The sequence below is a fragment of the Prionailurus bengalensis genome, chromosome C2 (genome assembly GCF_016509475.1).
Source record: "Prionailurus bengalensis isolate Pbe53 chromosome C2, Fcat_Pben_1.1_paternal_pri, whole genome shotgun sequence".
Lineage (NCBI taxonomy): Eukaryota > Metazoa > Chordata > Mammalia > Carnivora > Felidae > Prionailurus > Prionailurus bengalensis.
In genome coordinates, this window is record NC_057350.1 from 8,459,968 (window position 1) to 8,479,779 (window position 19,812).

The 19,812-nt window shown below is 40.9% G+C and overlaps 2 protein-coding genes across 12 annotated transcripts in view; one reads left to right on the forward strand and one right to left on the reverse strand.

Annotated features, from left to right (window-relative positions):
* Positions 1–17,148, reverse strand: part of TTC3 (tetratricopeptide repeat domain 3) — a 128,612-nt gene extending 111,464 nt beyond the window's left edge. For 3 of the 8 annotated variants that reach the window (XM_043593610.1, XM_043593611.1, XM_043593609.1), the window contains exons 1-6: positions 16,930–17,148; positions 4,244–4,398; positions 3,112–3,154; positions 2,078–2,228; positions 1,522–1,609; positions 223–276 (exon numbers count right to left, since the gene is read on the reverse strand). In XM_043593610.1, coding sequence (XP_043449545.1) covers positions 223–276; positions 1,522–1,609; positions 2,078–2,228; positions 3,112–3,154; positions 4,244–4,387 — 480 coding nt within the window. In that variant the 5' untranslated portion in view covers positions 4,388–4,398; positions 16,930–17,148. Of the gene's footprint in view, positions 1–222; positions 277–385; positions 462–1,521; positions 1,610–2,077; positions 2,229–3,111; positions 3,155–4,243; positions 4,399–7,029; positions 11,716–16,929 lie in introns of those variants that run through there. The other 5 variants (XM_043593612.1, XM_043593613.1, XM_043593614.1 and 2 more) reach the window with 5 other exon arrangements.
* A 48-nt stretch (positions 17,149–17,196) lies between these two features.
* LOC122491178 (phosphatidylinositol glycan anchor biosynthesis class P) overlaps positions 17,197–19,812 on the forward strand; it is a 36,687-nt gene continuing 34,071 nt past the window's right edge. The window contains exons 1-3 of one of the 4 annotated variants that reach the window (XM_043593621.1): positions 17,197–17,272; positions 17,372–17,460; positions 17,891–17,994. In XM_043593621.1, the coding sequence (XP_043449556.1) occupies positions 17,913–17,994 (82 nt within the window). In that variant the 5' untranslated portion in view covers positions 17,197–17,272; positions 17,372–17,460; positions 17,891–17,912. Of the gene's footprint in view, positions 17,273–17,299; positions 17,461–17,890; positions 17,995–19,812 lie in introns of those variants that run through there. The other 3 variants (XR_006299297.1, XM_043593619.1, XM_043593620.1) reach the window with 3 other exon arrangements.

Genomic DNA, 19,812 nt, shown 5'->3' on the forward strand with positions numbered 1-19,812 from the left:
TTGTAAAAGAAGCTCAAAATTATACTACTTATACGGGAGGGAAAAGAAAATGATGCAAACCTCCAGAGTAAGGAGATTTTTTAAGCAAAATATAGAAATCGATACTACCAAATACTACATGTAAAACACTAAACATATGAACTCGATCCATGGGCAATGACCAGTGAGATGACTGCCAGTTACTGGCAGCTGTTGTGCCTGCTTCCCGTATCTAACACTTACATTTTCTATTTTATAACCAATTCTCAATAAGCCTCCAATAAAGAATGAATCGTTCTGCAAAACAAAACAAAACAAAAAAAACACAGTTATTTCCTTATTCAATCAATTACACTTGAATTTTCCAGTGCACAAAAAAACCAAAAAAACAAAAAAAAAATCCTACATTTCATGAATACTGCTATGTGTTCAGAGTCCACTTCCTACAAGTACTTTCATGCCCAATTTACCTCCTAAGAACCCTGAAACAGGAATTAAGAAATAGTCTTATTGGCTTCTAATAATAAAATGACTTAGTGTACCTTTTAGATGTATGGATTTTAAAGTTCATTCCAAGAGAGACAGACTGCATGAGTGGTGTAGGGGCAGAGAGCAGGAGGAAGAGAGAATTCCAAGCAGGCTCAGAGCTGGCAGAACCCATGAAACCAGGAGATCATGACCTGAGCCGAAACTAAGAGTCAGACGCTTAACCAACTGAGCCACCCAGGCACCCCACACCAATTTTTTTATAAAACTACATTGGCTGGGGCACCTGGGTGGCTCAGTTAAGTGTCCGACTTCAGCTCAGGTCATGATCTCAGTTTGTGAGTTTGAGCCCTTCATCAGGGTCTCTGCTGTCAGCGCAAAGCCCGCTTGGGATCCTCTGCCCCCTTCTCTCTGCCCTTCTCCTGCTCATGTTCTCTCACTCTCAAAAATAAACATTAAAAAAAAAAAAAAGCAACTACACTGGCTGACAGAAGTTATAGCAAAGGATTATCAGCAGGAAATGAATATCAGAATGTCTTTTATTTAAGTTTGCAATCAGAACAATACCAAGAAAAACACTTGGCTCCATAACCAACTGAAGTAAGAAAAATTACTAAATGGCTTTCACAGGGAAAAAAAATAACCCTCAGTGCAGTACAGGGATACTACCTCAAATACGGCATAATAAAAGTTTACCACAAAGTAGTAGTATTTATTGTGGTGATAGTGACAGTGGCATGATTTTATAAGAGAGAACCTTGTCACTTTCAGTGACAAAAGTTCCTGTGAACCAGGAGCATACTTTCATCTGTGCCAAATTCCAGTTTCTATTCTTTACTGACAAGGAATAGTCCTGGATCTCATCATTCATGTCAGAGCCATGAAAATAGCAGTCCATCTAATCTCTCAAATACACAGCAAACTCATGGGTAGCAGAATAATGTCATGTTAAACCAAACTGAAACCATAACCTGTTAGCCACTGTAAGTTACTAACGTGGCCCTGACACCCTGTGAGTATTTATATTCTTTAGATATGGGGGATTCTATCACTTACCACAACTTTCTTTGCCAAATCCACAATATCTTCCATCAATTCTAGATGTTGTAATTTCTTCAAACTTATCTCAGAAGCATGAGAATTGCTTAAATACAAATTCATTTTTAAAACATCAGGTTCTTATATATAAAAATTCATTGACTTTTATACTTTACATTATACCTCAATTTAAACTATTTGGAAAAAAAATTCTCTCTTCACTCTAGGGAACAGTAAGTTATTTATTAAGTGGACAAAATTCTGTACTTTTTTCTCTCTTCTGTATAACAATACTCTTATTTATAAACAAGCATATTAATTTTCCCTAGGTAGGTTACAAACCTACCATCTATGCTCTTCAGATATTCATTCATTACGTTACCATGATTAGTCAATCATATCTAAATCCAAAGCATTAACTTTTTCCACCTTATTACATTACAGTGAAGGTGAACAATATATAAGAATAAGACATAAGAATAAGAATAAGGCTTCCATTGTACTTGGTGTTCCTTAATAATGGGCAACATGCTTACAACTGTTTACACAAAACAAATAACGTGTAGTAACTTACCCAGCCTCCACACAAGGATGCAACCTTGATATTACAGAACTGTGCTGACGTTGAAACAGAAGTGGCCAGAAGATGTGTATTTTAATGGCATCACAGTAATCTTGCAGGACAGAAACTGGTTTACTACACCACATATTGCAGATATCAAATTCTTAATTAGAAAAAAGTACTCAATTAATATTTTGTGCCTCGTTTTGAAATAAATCAACACTGTTAATAAAGGAAAGGCTACAACAGATATGGAAAGGTAAAAAAGAAGGGGTGAGCAGGATAGGTGAAGGGCATTAGGAGGTAAAACTTCCGTTCATAAAACAAATAAATCACGGGGCTGTAAAGTATAGACAGGATGAGGGATATCGTCATCAGCAAGGTAATAACTGTATGGTAACATATGGTAACTATTATGGTGAGCATTTCCTAATATATATATACATATACACATATGCATATATATATATATATATATATATACATATATAAATGTTGTACACCTGAAACTAATAGAATACTGTATACCAACTATACTTCAACTAAAAATATATAAATCGGGGCACCTGGGTGGCTCAGTTGGTTAAATGTCTGACATGATTTCAGATCAGGTCCTGATCTAAGGGTCGTGAGTTCAAGACCCACAGTGGACTCTGTGCTGGGCATGGAGCCAAATTAAAAAACAAATGAGCAAAAAACAAACAAACAAAAACCATAAACCAAGGTGCCTGGGTGGCTCAGTCGGTTAAGTGTCCGACTTTGGTTCAGGTCACGATCTCATGGCTTGTGGGTTCGAGCCCTGCATCGGGCTCTGTTCTGACAGCTTGGAGCCTGGAGCCTGCTTCAGATTCTGTGTGTCTCTCTCTCTGCCCCTCCCCTTTTTGCGCTCTCTCTCTGTCTCTCAAAAATAAATAAACGTTAAAAATGTTTTAAAAAGACATAAATCAAAAAATAAAAATGACAGATATGTAGGACTGGTATGTTGATGCGAATGGATGAACCTCCCATTACAGTCTTTTAACAAATTAAAATACCAAGTTACTCACCTAAGTTTCTCTCACTTTGGGTAAAATCTTTATACTGCATCCCCTAAATAGAAAAAAATTCTTTTGATTTGTATCTGGTGAAATGCAAAAATACAGCTTTCAATTTTTAATGTAAGGATTATCAGTACTAAAGTAACAAATTTCAGTGCCCATTTACTTATACACTTTGATACACTATCTTTGCTCAGTGGTGAGCCTTTAAGCCTTTTTTCAAAGCGTTTCATTTCTCCTGAGTCTGTATCTACGGCTCTCTCTTGAGAACCATTCTAATCTCCAGTCAGAAAACCATATTTCCTCATCACTCATTCTCTGGTATTGTACATTCTTGTTGAGGCACTGCTTACTTTCCCTTCTGAAATCACATTTGTACCTCCTGTAAAACTTGTGTACCACAGGGGCACCTGGGTGGCTCAGTCGGTTGAGCGTCCAACTTCAGCTCAGGTCATGATCTCACTGTCTGTGAGTTCGAGCCCCGCATCGGGCTCTATGCTGAGAGCTCAAAGCCTGGAGCCTGTTTCAGATTCTGTGTCTCCCTCTCTCTCTGGCCCTTCCCCACTTATATGTGCGCACGTGCGCTCTCTCTCTGTCAAAAATAAACATTAAAAAATTTTTTTAAAAACTTGTGTACCACAAAAACATCTTTACTCCCATAGCTGTAAATCAAAACACCTTTAAAAAGTAGACATTAAAAGTTCTCAGAATAAAAAAAGATCTTTAACTACGAACAGTAATGAACATAGTTTTAACTAAACTTACTGTGGTGATAATTTCACGACACGTACGTATTTCAAGTCATTATATTGTACATGGGAAACTAATACAATGTTTTAGGTCAATTATACCTCAATAAAATGATAAACCTTTAAGAAGACACAATGTTAGGGGGACCTCGGTGGCTCAGTTGGCTAACTATCCGACTCTTGATTTCGCCCCAGGCCATGATCTCATGGTTCCTGAGATCCAGCCCACATCGGGCCCAGGCTGTTATCACCGAGCCTGCTTGGGATTCTCTTTGTCCCTCTCTCTCTGCCCCTCCTCTCACTCTCTCTCTCTCAAAATAAATAAAAAAACATTAAAAAAAAAAAAAAAAAAGAAGAAGAAGACACAATGTTAAAGAATCAACAAATCTTACCACCCCATTGCAGTAAAGTTGAGTCACGCGAACACAATCATTGGACATAAATTCAGGAGCAAGGACACAATCGTCCACATAAGGGCAATCTTCTAACAAGGCATCATCTACTACAGTGAAATCTCCCAGGGCAAAATCATCCATGCTGTACCATCCTAAGGAAATAACACAAACCCAAATTAGTAATTAAATCATTTGAGATAATATGAGAAGCAGTTTTCCTGGCTTCTATGGTATATTAGAAAAATCCTTGGAACTTAGGCCTCCTCAAAATAATCAATAAGGACACTGAGCTCTGGAAGATTCTCATCCTCAGTCTGCTATTCTTTCCCCAACTCTCCTCAAATGATCAGTTTATCTTTCTTTTCTTCCTTAGACTCACATAGTCACCATCTCTACTCTGAATTTATCTGTTTGCATGTCTCCCTTAGCTGGGAGATAATTAAGGGCATTTTACTCACGTTTGCATGTGCCTGGCACATGGTAAGCCCTCAAATAATTGTTTGCTGAATGAACAAAAGACATCTTTCCACTGCTGCCCTTCTACACCATCTGCTTTTACTGCATCCTATAAAATATGCCATTTCATCACACACAAACTCTACCGTATTCTCAACCTCCTGGCCAGAAGTAAATCCTGACTCCACTGAGAAAATGGTGTCTTACTGGCTATTCATATTCTGCTATCCATCCCTCCGTGTGTGTTCCTGTCTTGGACAAAGAGGCAGAGCTGGAGTGGTCCTGGGTGAGACTGTCAATCTCCCAACTTCCCACAGCCGCATCCACACTTCCATCCTCCTAACAATCACTGCATCTCTCACTCTCACAACTACCACACCACAGAGCACTGCTAGATTGCAAAGGTAGGCAAAAACCCTCATATTATCAACAGCCTCGTATTATCAAACATATTAACTATGTTTTAAAAAGAATCGTTTCAATGGGGGGAAAGGGAAATCAGGGCTGGAGTTTCAGACTAAGGCTTTTTTTCCAGAAGAAAGTTCAATAATAAAGATTTATAGCTCTCAGAGATTAGCTACAAAACCTAAGTATCACTGAAAAATGCAGCATGGTAGTGCTTCTAACTCTCGCCCATGTAACGGCCGTCTTTCCCTCTCCTCACCAGCACCATCATGAACACCGTTTCTTACACCTTTCCACTTCACCACTATCACCCCGCTCCTGTTAGGACAAACAAAGCTTCTTTTTTCCTAAGCAAGACCACCGTCAGTCCTTGAAATACAAACCTGTTCTTTTAATTCTTCTTGTGTCCAATTCGCTGTACGAAAACCTCACAGTAGCAGAAGTGAAGAACAAGAACCATCTTCCTAGCAAACTATTCATGCTATTTGTCACACGTTGTACCAAACATTTTCACATACACGATCTCATTCATCCTCGCAGCAATTCTCAGGTCCGATCATCACCTCCAGTGTGCAGATAAGAAGCATGCTTAGTAAAATTAAGTAATTTGCTCAAGGTCACCAAGCTAGAAGGATTTAAACTTAGGTCCTCTGATTCCATAGTCTCTCCTCTCACACACTCTTCCTTGTCACTGCCACCTAGCCAGTTCTTGCTTGTTGCCATGTTTAAGAACACTGGCAATCATCACAGTGTTCCCCTCTCTCCTCCAAACTCTCACCAACCCAGCCACACCAAGGCCTGTATACACGATCCCTTCAGGACCCCAGCCTTACCATTCACCTCCTTGGCTAAAATTATCTTCACCACCTGTGACACCAAGGCTCTTCCTTCCCAAGGCTACACCCCAGATCACTGTGCAGGTTTAAGCCAGTTTTTAAACCTTTAACTTTGATTAGCTCCTTTCTGACCACAACCAAGAGTCGTACAGCTCTTGGGTCCCCTGCCTCCTACCACAGACATTCTTCATCAAGAATTCTTCCTCCCTTTTCTCCCATTCGAATCCTTTCAGCTTTCTGCAACTGGCTTTCCACCTCTGTTATTCAAGGAAAACTGCTTACAACAAGGTCATTAATGACCTTCTACAAGAGACTGATTATCTATTATGTCTGGAACCTGAACTGTCTGTATGAACAAGGTTTCCAGAGTTTGGAGAATTTAACTCCAAAAGCGAGTGACTGGAAAAAATAGACATTTTAGCACCCACGGTATGGCATATAAAGTGGGACATATGCTATCCTGGAAAATATATACACTTTTTAATTCATTTGCCTTACAAACATTCTGTGTGTGTAGAGCCAAGAACTCTCTGTCATAGCCCACACATTGCCATCACGGCATCGGTTATAATCCAATTAATGTGCTCATACCCAGGAGACTGAGCCACTGTGACAGCATGCTGGTCATTCACAGCCTGGCAGATCTCACTGACATCACACCTGACTCACCAACTATTCTATGATTAGACACTCATGTAATTTTTATTTTCTATCTTGTTTTAACCAAAGAGGCAGTATGGCACAGTGGTTAATTAAGAGCATGGACTCTGGAACCAGACTGCCTGGGCTTGAATCCTGGCTCCCTCATTTCCTGAGTGTGTGATCTTGGGCGAGTCACTTAACCTCTCTGTACTTCGCTTTCCTCACATTTCCAATGGGGATAGCAATACTACCTATTTGATTAACCAGTAACACATTTATAGTGCTTAGAATAGTACATGGCATATAGGAAATATTATAAATATCAGCTATTATTAACATTAGAATTAGATGCATATTTTTAAAAATCCACTGTTTGGATGCTTCCAGCTAAACGGTCTACCTTAACTGCTAAGTCCAAAGAGCACTTTTCAGCTTACAACTTACTTGACGCTGTTGACCACTTCCTCCTTCTCAGAACTCTTCATATGGACTCCAAAGACCATCTTCTCCTGGTTTTCCTCCTATTCTTCTGGCTGCTTTTCCTCAGTTTCCATGGGCTCTTCTTCTCCATTCCCCGCCACCCAAATGTCACCTCTCTTTTTTTTTCAGGCTTACTCTCTCCTCGGTGACCTCATCCACCATACCCATGGCTTCAAAATAGTACTTTCTGCACTTCCATCATTTGCACAGCTTCACCATGATTTTTGCCATTTCCACACATCGCATGTATTTTTATTTATTTAGTAGTTCTCTTTTATTGGGCTCACTTGGCCTAAGTGGTAATATCCATGATATCATAGATTTGAGATACAATTTACATTTTTCGTACACATTAAGTTCTTAACTATTACAGAATCCATGTGCCACTTTAAATTATCTCAAACTGCACTGAAGCAAACAACGGCTGAAACGGCCAGATGCTGAAGTCTCTAATTTCTCCAGGCTGCACTGCATCTCTATAGTCCCTGTCAACAAGATGTCCCACAAGTTTCTCAGATTAAGTTCAAAAATAAACTTATCTTTTTCTTCAAAAACAAACAAATGAAACGAAGTTCTCTCCTCTTTCCGTATGTTACCAGTCAACTGTTCCACATGCCACATGGTTAAGCAAACCAGTGATCCGGAGGCCATCTGGACTCCCCAGTCTCTCTCAACATTCCTATCCATCTGACCACAAAGTCCTGTCGTTTCTACCCACCTATGAAATCTAAAATTAGCACCCATACACCTGTTCATGCCAATGACACTACCTTCATTTTCGCTTCATCTTTTCTTCTCTGAACTAACTTAACAAGCAGACTCCCAGCTGGTGATTTGCCTTCAAACTTGGCACTCTCTAAAACTCTGACCATAACATTTTACTGCTTAAAATCATTCAATAGCTTCCCTTCACCTTCAGAATAAAGTCCAAACTTCGTACTGCAGCTTGGAAGGTCTTTAATAATCCTGTTTCTGCTTTTATTTCCAGTCACTCCACAACATGCAACACAGAAGACATTCATACTCAACTGCCTCTGATTCATAAACAAACCTTGTTCTACAACCACCCAAGGCCTACCAGTCTGGGAAGCATTTCCTGATCTTCTCACTACTACTACCAAGTTCCTTTCTGCACCTCTTCTCCATAAGCCCAGAGCGCCCTGCCCACATCTTTTTGACAGCAGTCCTCACACTGGTCATCACAGGCTTATCTTTGTAGGCTGAGAGGGTACACTGTGCCCTATTCATCTTGATTCCCTAGCTCAGTACTTGCCAAATTTTTTATTCAAGCTCCCTAAGTAGAAAACTTTGCTAAATCCACTTGCTACCTCTACTACTGTTATTCAATATTTTTTTGAGAATAACTCAACTTTTAACTCAGATCTAAGCTTGTTTTAATAGAAAATTTGATACCACAAGAAACCTTACACTTGGAAGGACTTTTTTTTTTTTTCTAATACACTCAAGTAAGAATGTAAAGGACTTCTAAACCCATCAGTTACAATGAACTAATAAGGGACTCTCACTGCAAAACAAAGTAGATCCTCGATTCTAAAATTTTTTAAATTTTGCTGAGCTTATAGAACTAGGAATGTCTAAAACCACCCTTTCCCCCCAAAAGCAACAAACCTCTGGCTAAAAACTAAAGCTGAGAGTCAAGAGCTACAAGTAGTATTGCCAAGAGCAGCAACGGACACAGCCCTGGGCCAGAAGCAAAGGGAAGACACCGAAAGTGGTCCAATGTAAACTCCCTGGCTCCCAACCAAACATGATACAAATCCTATCAGAAGAAAAGGGCCTCCAAATCAAACTTTCAAGAGCCCACAGAGAAAGATCAATCAAAGAGTTCATAACCAAAGATCATCAAGCATAGGAGGTGACAACCCAATATGAGAGATACACAACAGAAAAAAACAAGGAATAAATTTAGATCCCTAAAGACATCAGACATTGGGACTGCCAGATACAGTCCACAGAATACCCATGGGTTCAGAAAAACGAGGAAGCAACATGAAAGAAAGACTTGATGTATCTGAAAAAAGAACCAAGTGGAACTTTTACAAATAAAAAATATAACGGTTCAGAGTAAAAGGGAAAAAATGGACGCATTATAGAGAAGACTAAGCACAGATGAAGAGAAATTGATGAACTAGAAGATATGGCTGATAAAATTACCCAGCACTGTAAACTCTGATAGGGAAACAAGGAAATGAAAACTATGAAAGATGAAAAGTACCTAACCTGGAAACAGTTCAATACATACACATTCAACTAAATTTCCAAAGAGACAATATTTATTACAAGGCTCAGAATCTTCTAGACCTCTTGAAAGACAAAATTCAGAATCCAACAAAATTCAGAATCAAGAAATGTATGTATCCAAAAGAGGATAAACAAAAAGTAATCTCCATTAGACTTAAAAAGGAAATGACATAGCACCAAAGATAGAATATCCAATGCAACCAAAAGAAAAAGAAGTTTCTTCAAAGTAGCAAAAATAAACGCACAGGAGGCTTTCCATGTAGAATAATACCTTCACCATGTGGACAGAAAATAATCGATCAACCTAGAATGTGTATACCCATCAAACCTCTCTCAAGAACAAGGATAAAATCAAAATAATTTTATATAAAAATTCAGCTACCAAGAGACTTGAACTAACTTCTTAAAAAAATACCAACTAAAAGACATAAACTGACTGGATTGAAAGAAAAATCCAGTAATATATTCTCTGTAACAGACACCTAAAATGTCAGGGTATAAAAAAAGTGACAGCAAAATAAAGGAAAAGTATATTCCAGGTAACTTACCACCAAAGGAAGGTGAGATAGACTAAATAATACTAACACAAAAAGCTAAATTAAGCATGGAGAGGATCACAGCATAATAGAAAAGATTCAATCCATCAAGAAAATAATGTTAAACTTTTACATCCCTAATCAAATAATCTCACCACACATCAGAAAAGTTGTTAGAACTATAGGAAGTCAGTTAGAAAGTAGTAGCAGGAGATTGCACACATCTCTCTCAATTAATGACCAGTGAAACAAAAATTAATAAAGACAGTCTGAACAACACAATTTGCAAGTTTGATCTAACAGATACATAACAGTTAGAAAGCACATACTTGTCACAAGTACACATTTAACAGTTATTATTCACTATGTACAAGGCCACAAATTGAGAGCAAGCAAACATTTTTTAAAAGACAAAATACTACATTCTCTGATAACACAATTTAGGAGTGAATAACAAAAAGAAAAATGTTAATGTAGATACTTTTGAAAATTAAAAAAACACGTTACATGTTTCAAAGAAAATTTTAAAAACACGTACATCAAAGAAAAAATCAAAATGAAAATTTTAAAGCACTTAGATTTGAAAGTTAATGAAAACATTGTAAGTTAAACAATGTTAGCTAAGGCAAAAATAAATTTTGGGTTAAGTTTACAGCCTAACACACTTATACTAGGTAATAACAATGGCTGGAAATTACTAAGTTAAACATGGAATTTAAGTTAAAAAAGTAATATAAGCCCAAAGAAAGAAAAAGGAGGTAAATAAACGAAAAGGAGTCAATGAACAACAACAAAAATTTAATAGAACTAATTATGCCAAAAATTAATCCATTTCCAAGATTAGTAAAATAGACAAATTTTTGGCAAGATTAATCTAGAAAAAAGAGAAGTCACACACAAATATTCAAAATGAGAAAAGGGGGTTGGGGCGCCTGGATGGCTCAGTCAGGTAAGCACCAACTCTTGATTTTGTCTCAGGTCATGACCTCAAGGTGAGTGGGATTGAACCCGGCATCGACACTCTGTAATGACAGTATGGGGCCTGCTTGGGATTCTCTCTCTCCCTCTCTCTCTGCTCCTCCCCTGCACTCTCTTTCTCTCTCTTCCAAAATAAAAAATAATAATAATAAATAAACAAAACAAATGAGAAAGGGAACATAACTACAGATAAAGCATAAATTAAAAAGGGAATTAAGAGGGCACCTGAGTGGCTCAGTTGGCTGAGCGTCTGACTTCAGCACAGGCGCAGGTCATGATCTCGCGGTTTGTGAGTTCAAACCCCGTGTTGGGCTCTGTGCTGAAAGCTCAGAGCCTGGAGCCTGCTTTGGATTGTGTCTCCCTCTCTCTCTGCCCCTCCCCTGCTCATGCTCTGTCTCTCCCTCTCTCTCAAAAATAAATAAACATAAAAAAAAAGGGGGGGGGGTAGAAATTAAGACAATACCATGAACAATACCATGCCAATCAACTTCAAGTTTTTGTTGAAAAGACAAATTTCTTAAACTTACCAAAACTGATTAAAAGCAATGGAAAACTTAAAGTCCTACTATTATTCCATTGCTAATTACTACCAAATTATCAACCATTTACAATTTTTCTACAAAGAAAACATTAGATCCAAATGATCTTAGGGGTAAATTCCACCAAACATTTAAGAAACAAATCACCCCAATCCAAACTGTCCTAGGGAACAGAAAAAAAAAGAACTATTCTTTAATTGTATAAGGGTGGCATAACATTAATGCCAAAACCAGACAAGATAGTCAATAAAGAATAATGATATGTGATTTCACTCATAAACAGATAAAAAAAATCCTAATATTAGCAAACTCAATCCAGTAGTTCATAAAAAAAAAAAAATTCACTAAGATCAATTTGGGTTTATCTCAGTAGAGAATACAAAAAAGAATTAAGAATTTTAAAATGTATTAACTGAAATCCACTACATTTAACAGATTAAAAAAGAAAAACTACAAGATACTCTCTCTCAAGTTTTTCTGTCCCATGCAGAAAGGGATGTGACAAAACTGCAAAGACTTCCCTAACTTATAAAGAGTTATTTACAAGAACTTAAATATTTTTAATGCAGAAACGTTCCCTTTAAAATCGGGAATGAGACATGTATATGTCCATTACAATCACTTTTAATGAACAATCATCATCATCACTTCCATTGAACATAGATGTAAAAGTATGCCAGCATATTAAGACAAGAAAAAAAAACTTTTAAGGAAAATAATTGAAAGGAAGAACAAAAAGTGTATTTGCAATGACATAGTTATTCACATAGAACTCAAAAGAATTACAGAAAATATATTAGAAACAATAAAAGTTTATCAATTGGGTGGCTAAAGACTAATATAAAAATCCATTAAATTTCTATTTGCTAACAGTAAACACAGAAAATAGAATCTTAAAAAATAACACCATTTATAATTGAAACAAAACTACTAGAAACATTAGAATATTTTCATGTTTAATGTTCTCTCTGTATAAAGTTACAAAACCAAATTAAAAGACATTAAAAACCTAAATAAATAGAAATACATACCATTTTCTCAGACAGGAAGGCTCAAAATCTTAAAGATTTCAATTCTCCCTCAAATTGATTCAATAATTCCAATTAATTCCCAAAGAGTTTTTCATGTCATGTGACAAGTTGATTCTTAAAACAAGAACAGAGGTCCAAGAACAGCTGAGACTCAAGACCCCCTGCCCCAAATAGCAATATTTCTGGTAAAGCTATAGGGTTAATAATTATAACAGTGTGGTATAACACAGAGATAGACAAGGAAACAAGTGGCAAAGAAAAAGGGAGCCAGAAACAAACCCATGCTGGTGAACAGAGGGACAATTCCACCTATGGTATGAGGACAGCTGTAGCCACATGGAGGAAAAAAAAATGAATGTGGATCAGTGCCTCACACTATACACAAAAATCAATACCAGATGGATTATGAATTTAAATGTGAAAGACATCATTTTAAAACTTCTAAAAAGAAACATAGGAGAACGTCTTTATAATTCCAAGGCCAGGTAAAGTTTCCAATTAGATTACATTAAAATTAAGAACTTCTGTTCACCAAAATACACCATAAAGAGTAAAAAGACAAGCCATGAACTGGAAGAAGATATTTACAACGCATACAATCAATAAAGGATCACTGTTACCCATTTGTTAGTTTTAAAAGACAACAGAAAAATGGGTAAAAGATACGAGCAGGCATGTCACAAAAGGAAAACCGTTCATAAACATGTGAAAAGATGCTCAAACTCATTAACAAAGAAATGCAAGTAAAAATCACAATGACAAATCATTTCATACCCATTTGATCAGCAAATATAAAGAAATCTGATGATGATAGTAAGTGTTGGAGTGGATACAGATCAACCATAACTCTTACACACTGCTCATCCAAGTATATAAATTGACAAAACTGCTAGTCGAAGTACAAGGTGGTACAACCACTTCAGAAAACAATTTGGTAAAGTTGAACATTCATACCCCATAATCCAGCAATTTCACTTCTAGCAAATAGCTTACCACAGTGGTATTCCAACCTTTTTTTACTCACAAACCACAAAAAATACTTCTAATCATTTCACACTAAGATGACACCTAAAATGCTCAGTCTAAGTTTAAATAATTGCAAAGGATGAATTTCTTGTGACATTTAAAAATAAAGCTGACACATCACTGGCTTAAATTGTTATAAGTATTATTGCATACGATTGATCAACAATAACTACATACACTGATAATTGAAGATAAGTGTTAAAATGTACTGCAAATGCAGTCTTGAGGAAATGGGAAGTGCCTGGATTTAAAAAGGCTTTCTCTAACAACATACACTAGATTTTAAATTATCTCTTTGTTTTCCATGGAGCTTTTCCACTTGGAACAATGCCTTCGTCAGACTCCACGTGGATGACTGGTATGCCTTCCTTATCTAAGGCAGAAGTGCTACTAGGAAAGGAAAGGTGAAAGTGGAAGCAACAGGAGGCCTCTATTACAGGCCTCAGGTGTTACCAACATCAGGAAAGAGTACACATGGAATTTAATCATCTAGAAATGGAGGCATTAATATCCGTGGTGCCCAAGTACTCCCTAGAAATACCTTCATTACTCCCCTGAGGGTCATACACCCCAGCATGAAAATTAGAGAAATTCTTGCAACTGTGTACCAGAAGATATGTATGAAAATTTTGTAATAGCAACACCTAGAAAGATCCAAAATGTTCATCAAAGAAGAATGCATTCACTGTGTTATATTCGCCATGGAATATTACACAGCCTTAAAAAATGACTTACATCTATACTCAGTATCAGTGATTCTTAGAAACAACATTGAGTGAAACAACCAAGTCTCAGAAAACTGTATCCAGAATTCCTTTTTTTTTTAAGTCAAAAACCATACAATACATTGTTGAGGAATATACACATATCTGGCAAAATTATATTTAAAAAGCAAGAAATGACACCATTCAGGATAGTAGTCACTCTGCAGTTGAGTACATTCGATATTGGTCATTTTGATTCTTGGATTGGGTGTATTGACTGGTGTTCATTTTATTATTTTGCTTCATAACCTGCATGTATATTACATATATTTTGTTTTTTATTATCTTTATTGTGTTACATATATTTTGATTATATCAAATATTACATTAAAAAGGAAAAAAAGATTTTTCAAAACCATTCATCATATTTTAAAAAGCAATTAAATCGCCTCAACTGCCACTAGAGAGGTACATATACATATCATGGAAATTACTAACTTTACATCAACCATAGGTGCAAAATAAATTTTTACTGGAATTAAACTTATGAGGACCACATGAGATAAAGACTGAGCAAATTAGCTGTGAGAGATGAACCCATCTGACACAGAGCTGGAGCAGTAGCCAAGGTGGCTGCAAGCAGATTTAGCCATACACTAAAGTACAAGGAAGCTGGTCAGTAAAGAGAAGACAAAAAAAGTTAAAAGTCTAATAACATAAAATATTAGCAAGGATGTGAGGAAATAAATGGGTGTCCTCACTCAAAACCAGTGAGTGAAAATTAGTACAACCACCTTGAGAGCTTGTGTGATATTTAGTAAATTGAAAATGCACATAACCTATCTAGCAACTCTGCTACAGGTGCATTTTCTAGACAAACTTCCCAATGTGTGCACAAGCAGGCAAGTACAAAGAGGTTTATTGCAGGATTGTTTGAGAGTCAAAAACCAGAAACAACTTCAAAATCCATGAATAAGTAAATGGATAGATTATGGTATATTCATACAATTGAGTTCTTTACCAGTAATTGAAATGAACCAAAGATAACACAATTATCCAATTTATTTGTATATAAATCTCAAAATATTATGCTGATCGAAAAAAGCAAGTTGCAAAAGACACTTATCATTTAACACCGTTAAAATTTAAAACACATACCACTACATATTGTTTACGGATTCACTGTGAATCAAGTATAAAATAGGAACACGGTGGCTGCCTCTAGAGGAGGTGGAGGAGCTCGGAGCACCTCCAATATCTGCAATTTTACTTCTTAAAAAAAAAAAAGGATCTGAAGTAAATCTGGCAAAATAATTACATTTGTAAATCTGGGTCATGGACTGGTTAGATCCCCCTACGTATATTATGTGTGAATTATTCCAGAAGTTAAAAAGAAAAAGGGAGATTAGGCAAAGGTAAGAAAACTGAACAAATGAACAGAAATAAACAGACACCAAAACACAGCCTTTGAGCGCAGAGCACGAACCTTTGAGCAAGAGGAGGCGTAGAAGGTAGGGTCTTTAACGGGTTTGAAGTCTCTTTCCCTGGGTATCCTTGTAATAAATCCCATTTCGCTCAGGATAAAATGCAAATTTCTTGCAATAAAAAAATGTCCTAACTGAAGCTGTAACTATAAGGAAACTGCTCCCAAGGGAGGAGTAAAATCTGTAAGATGTCTACCTTGACTCCCCTCGCCAGGGTGTTGGGCAGAATCAAGTGACAATTTATGTGAACGCCATAAAACACTATACGAACCGTTAAGTATGATCAAGAATGCCCAGGAACGGCTAAAACATATTTACCCAGCTGGCGTGTACGTATATTTTGGAAGGAGTCTGCAGTTGAAGGGCTTTGGGTGTCTAGGGCGCTTCTGGAAAAGGCACTCTGCACGGGTACCAGCCAAAATTCGCCTACGCCTAGGCTCGATTTGGGGCCCTTGGCTCCCCCCTTATTCCATCCCCAGAATAGGCTGGTTCGACAGGCCACACTTGTCATCAACACTATAGAGCAGCTGGCCAGACCCGCTGCCGTCTCCCCTCTTCCCACCAGCGTTGGGGGTGGGAGGATGCTTCCAAAAGAAGGGAGGGGGGAGCGTCTCCCGTCCCTGGTCCCTTCCAGGGAAGGAGGCCACCACCCCCGGACTCGACTGCCATTCTCACGAAAGCAGGTGGCGCAGACGTAAGGCACACAAAACACAGAGGATGGAGCGTGCACGAACGTTCACGAACACTCGCGAACGAAAACGCGCACAAGGGGGAATCATACATTCGACAGGATCCGGGCGCGACACGCGGGCGGGTACACGATAAGACGCACACCTGGGCGGGAGATGCCCCAGGACAGGGTCACGACTGCAGAGCGCTCGGCCACGCGAGGAGTGGACGCGCACCCCCGGAGAGGGACGGTGACACAACGAGGGGCCACCCACACGGGCCACAGGCGCCCACGCCAAGAAGAACGGTCGCGACACAAAGAAGCCGAGAGTGGACACACAGGCGCGTGCTGGCACGCCCGGGCCGAAGGACCCCTCGCCTATCAGGGATGTCACCCTCCAGACGAGAGTGCGCGGGCGGCAGGGGATGCGCACACAAAGGGGCTACTCCCACCCTCGCACAGACGCCCGGAGGGGCCCAAGCTTGCAGAAGGGGACCATAAGACAAAGGGGACACACCCACTCGGGCCGAAAAAGGCGGCCACACCCCCAGCGCACCGGCACCCCGACCCACGCAGACACACCACGGGCACCACAGCTAGCGACGCGGGGCGACGCACACACACCCACACTCACCACACACCCACGGAGGGGGTGTGGAGGGCCCCTCTCCCCGGGCATCTCGGCTGCAGCGCGACAAGGTGACACATCCGGGAGCCCCGCCGCGCGCCAGATGTGCACTCACCGGGGCCCGCCGCCCGCGAGCCTCGGACGCGGGCCGCCGCCGACGCCGCCGCCTCGGGCCCTCCACGTCAGCCAGCGGGCGGGCGGGAGCGGGCGGCGGCGCAGGCGGCGGGCGTATCACGTGGGCAGCAGCGCGCATGCGTAACCGTGCCCCCCCGCCCCCGCTTCCGCGGCGGCGAGCGGAGCGATCTAGCTTCCCCCAGTGCGGGCTTGCTGCAAGCCGGAGAGGGTCGCGGTGCGCTTGCGCCTGGGGTGGGGGGAGGCGTGGGGGGAGCGCCATCGCGACCCGGCCTTTCCATCAGTTTTTCTTCTTTCGCACCCCCCCCCCCCCGAGGCTTCCCGGACAGCGCTTGCGCAGGGGACTCGACGCTGAGGTGGTCGAGCTGTCGGGAGGGGTCTGAGTGGACGCTTCAAGGACCCAAGGTCGAGGGCCAACCCCCCTCCACCCCCCACCCCTAGCCTCGAATGAGAAACGAGAAGCTCCTCCGAGAGGACAGGGTCCGGTCCCGGGGGGTGCCGGGGCCCAAACCTGGGGAGGAGCCCGGCCCGGCCCTGCCCTGCCCTGCCCTTCCGCAGGGCAGCGAAGCCTGCAGGGCTGGAGGGGCGTCTGTCCCTCCTCTGCGCTCCCTCCCCCTCAGCTGCAGGGTGTGCGCGCGCACGCGAGGTCCGGGGGCTTGTGCGCGCGTGCAAGCGGTGTGTGTTGGGAGGTGTGTCCGCACGTTGGCCGCGTGCAGTGGTTTAGGCTAGGGGAAAAAACTGCAGAGGCTGTGCCCATAGCAAAGCAATGAGGCTACGACAGACCAGTGACGAAGGGGAGTAAATCACTGACGATGATTGTGTTTCTTTCCTACAGATTGTCCAAAGCCACAGGGAAAATGGTGGAAAATTCACCGTCGCCATTACCAGAAAGAGCGATTTATGGCTTTGTTCTTTTCTTAAGCTCCCAGTTTGGCTTCAGTGAGTACTTTGATGGCCAGGGCCTTTTTCTGGTGTTCAAGGACAAGGAAATTACTGCATTTGTTCTTAGAATGGGCCCATCTGAACTGTGATTCTTTCTACCTATGTCTTTAAGAAAACCCGAAGGGAAGTTGTGTTTGGTGTTGTGTATGCCAGGCACCAGCGTAAATAGTTTAACTCGACAAATATTTATATAGCACCAGACAGGACTGCAAAGTGGATAAAACCTGGTCCCAGTGGTCATAGTCTTATGGACAAGGCAGACAAGTAAATTTACAATTAAGAGTGTGAAAAGAGCCATGGGAACCCAGTAGAGCGACATGAAATCAACCTGGGAAATCAGGGTCAGCTTTCTCCCCGACAATAACCAAGACGTGGGAAGGTTTACTTTTTGGTTTTTTTTAACGTTAATTTATTATTGAGAGAGACAGAGCATGAGTAGGGGAGGGGCAGAGAGGGAGACACAGAATCCCAAGCAGGCTCCAGGCTCTGGGCCATCAGCCCAGAGCCTGACGCGGGGCTCGAACTCACAAACCGCAAGATCATGACCTGAGCCAAAGTGGGACGCTTAACCCACTGAGCCACTCAGGCGCCCCTAGACGTGGGAAGGTTTTGAATGAAGGGTGTAGAGTGAGTAATTTGGTGCGGGTGCAGCCTGTGGGAGCTAGGAAGTGAAGAGAATTAGGCCAGAGAAGCCATGGGTGCTTCACATCCTGGATCTGGCTCAGTCCCTGGGGAGGATCCGGTTTTCCAGACAAGAAAACTGATGCTCATTGAGACACTAATGTGCCCATGGTCACACAGCAGGACCCACATCTCTCCTCTAAAGGATGTGGGGGGATGCCTCGGTGGCTCGGACAGTAAAGCATCTGACTCTTGGTTTTGGCTCGGGTCATGATCTAGTAGCGGTTTCCTGGGTTTGAGCTCCGCATCCGCCTCTGCGCTGACAGAACCGGCTTAGGATTCTCTCTCTCTCTCTCTCTCTCTCTCTCTCCCCCTCTCCCTCTCTGTTTCTCCCTCTCTCCCTCTCCCCCCTCTCCCCCTCCCCCTCCCCTTCCCCCTCCCCCTCCCCCTCCCCCTCCCCCTCCCTCTCTCCTCTCTGCCTCTCCCCCACTTGTGCTGTCTCAAACTTAAAAAAAAATTTTTTTTTAATAAAAAAAAAGGATGCGGGAATTGTGAGGAAAACCTGAGAGAAAATTGGGTGTCCCCATCCAACATCTTGGAATTTTGTAGAAACCAGGGAGGTGAGGGAGTGGTGGTGTTTCTGAACCTTAACTGCATCAGTACAGCCAGCCATGCTTTTGGCTAGGGTAGCGTACGGAGTAAAGATGTTCTAACTTGAGTTCAAATCGTGACTCCTGTAGAGATGAGCTGTGTCACCTGAGACCATTTGCTTAACCTCTTGGACTTTCAGATTCTTCATCTGTGAAAAGGTGGTGGTCAAGTTTACTGAATGTTTATTGCGTGCAAGACAGTCCTGTGAAGTAGATCTTACTATTACTGTCCTCATTTTACGACGGTCCTGAGGCCCAGGGTTTTAGTAATGTGTTCAAGCTAATATACCCTGTAAATGATACAGCTTGGAATTTGAACCCAGACACTGGGTTGGCTTCACCCTGCTGCCTCTCACGGGTCTGGTGAGGATTAATTGCTGTGATTTATGCAAAGCAGTTAACGTATAGGAACATAATTACTTAAGTGTTAGCTGCTGTTACTATTATCATCAACAACATCATTTTTAAAAATCCCTGTTTTAGAGGTGCCTAGGTGGCGCAGTTGGTTAAGCGTCCGACTTCAGCCAGGTCACGATCTCGCGGC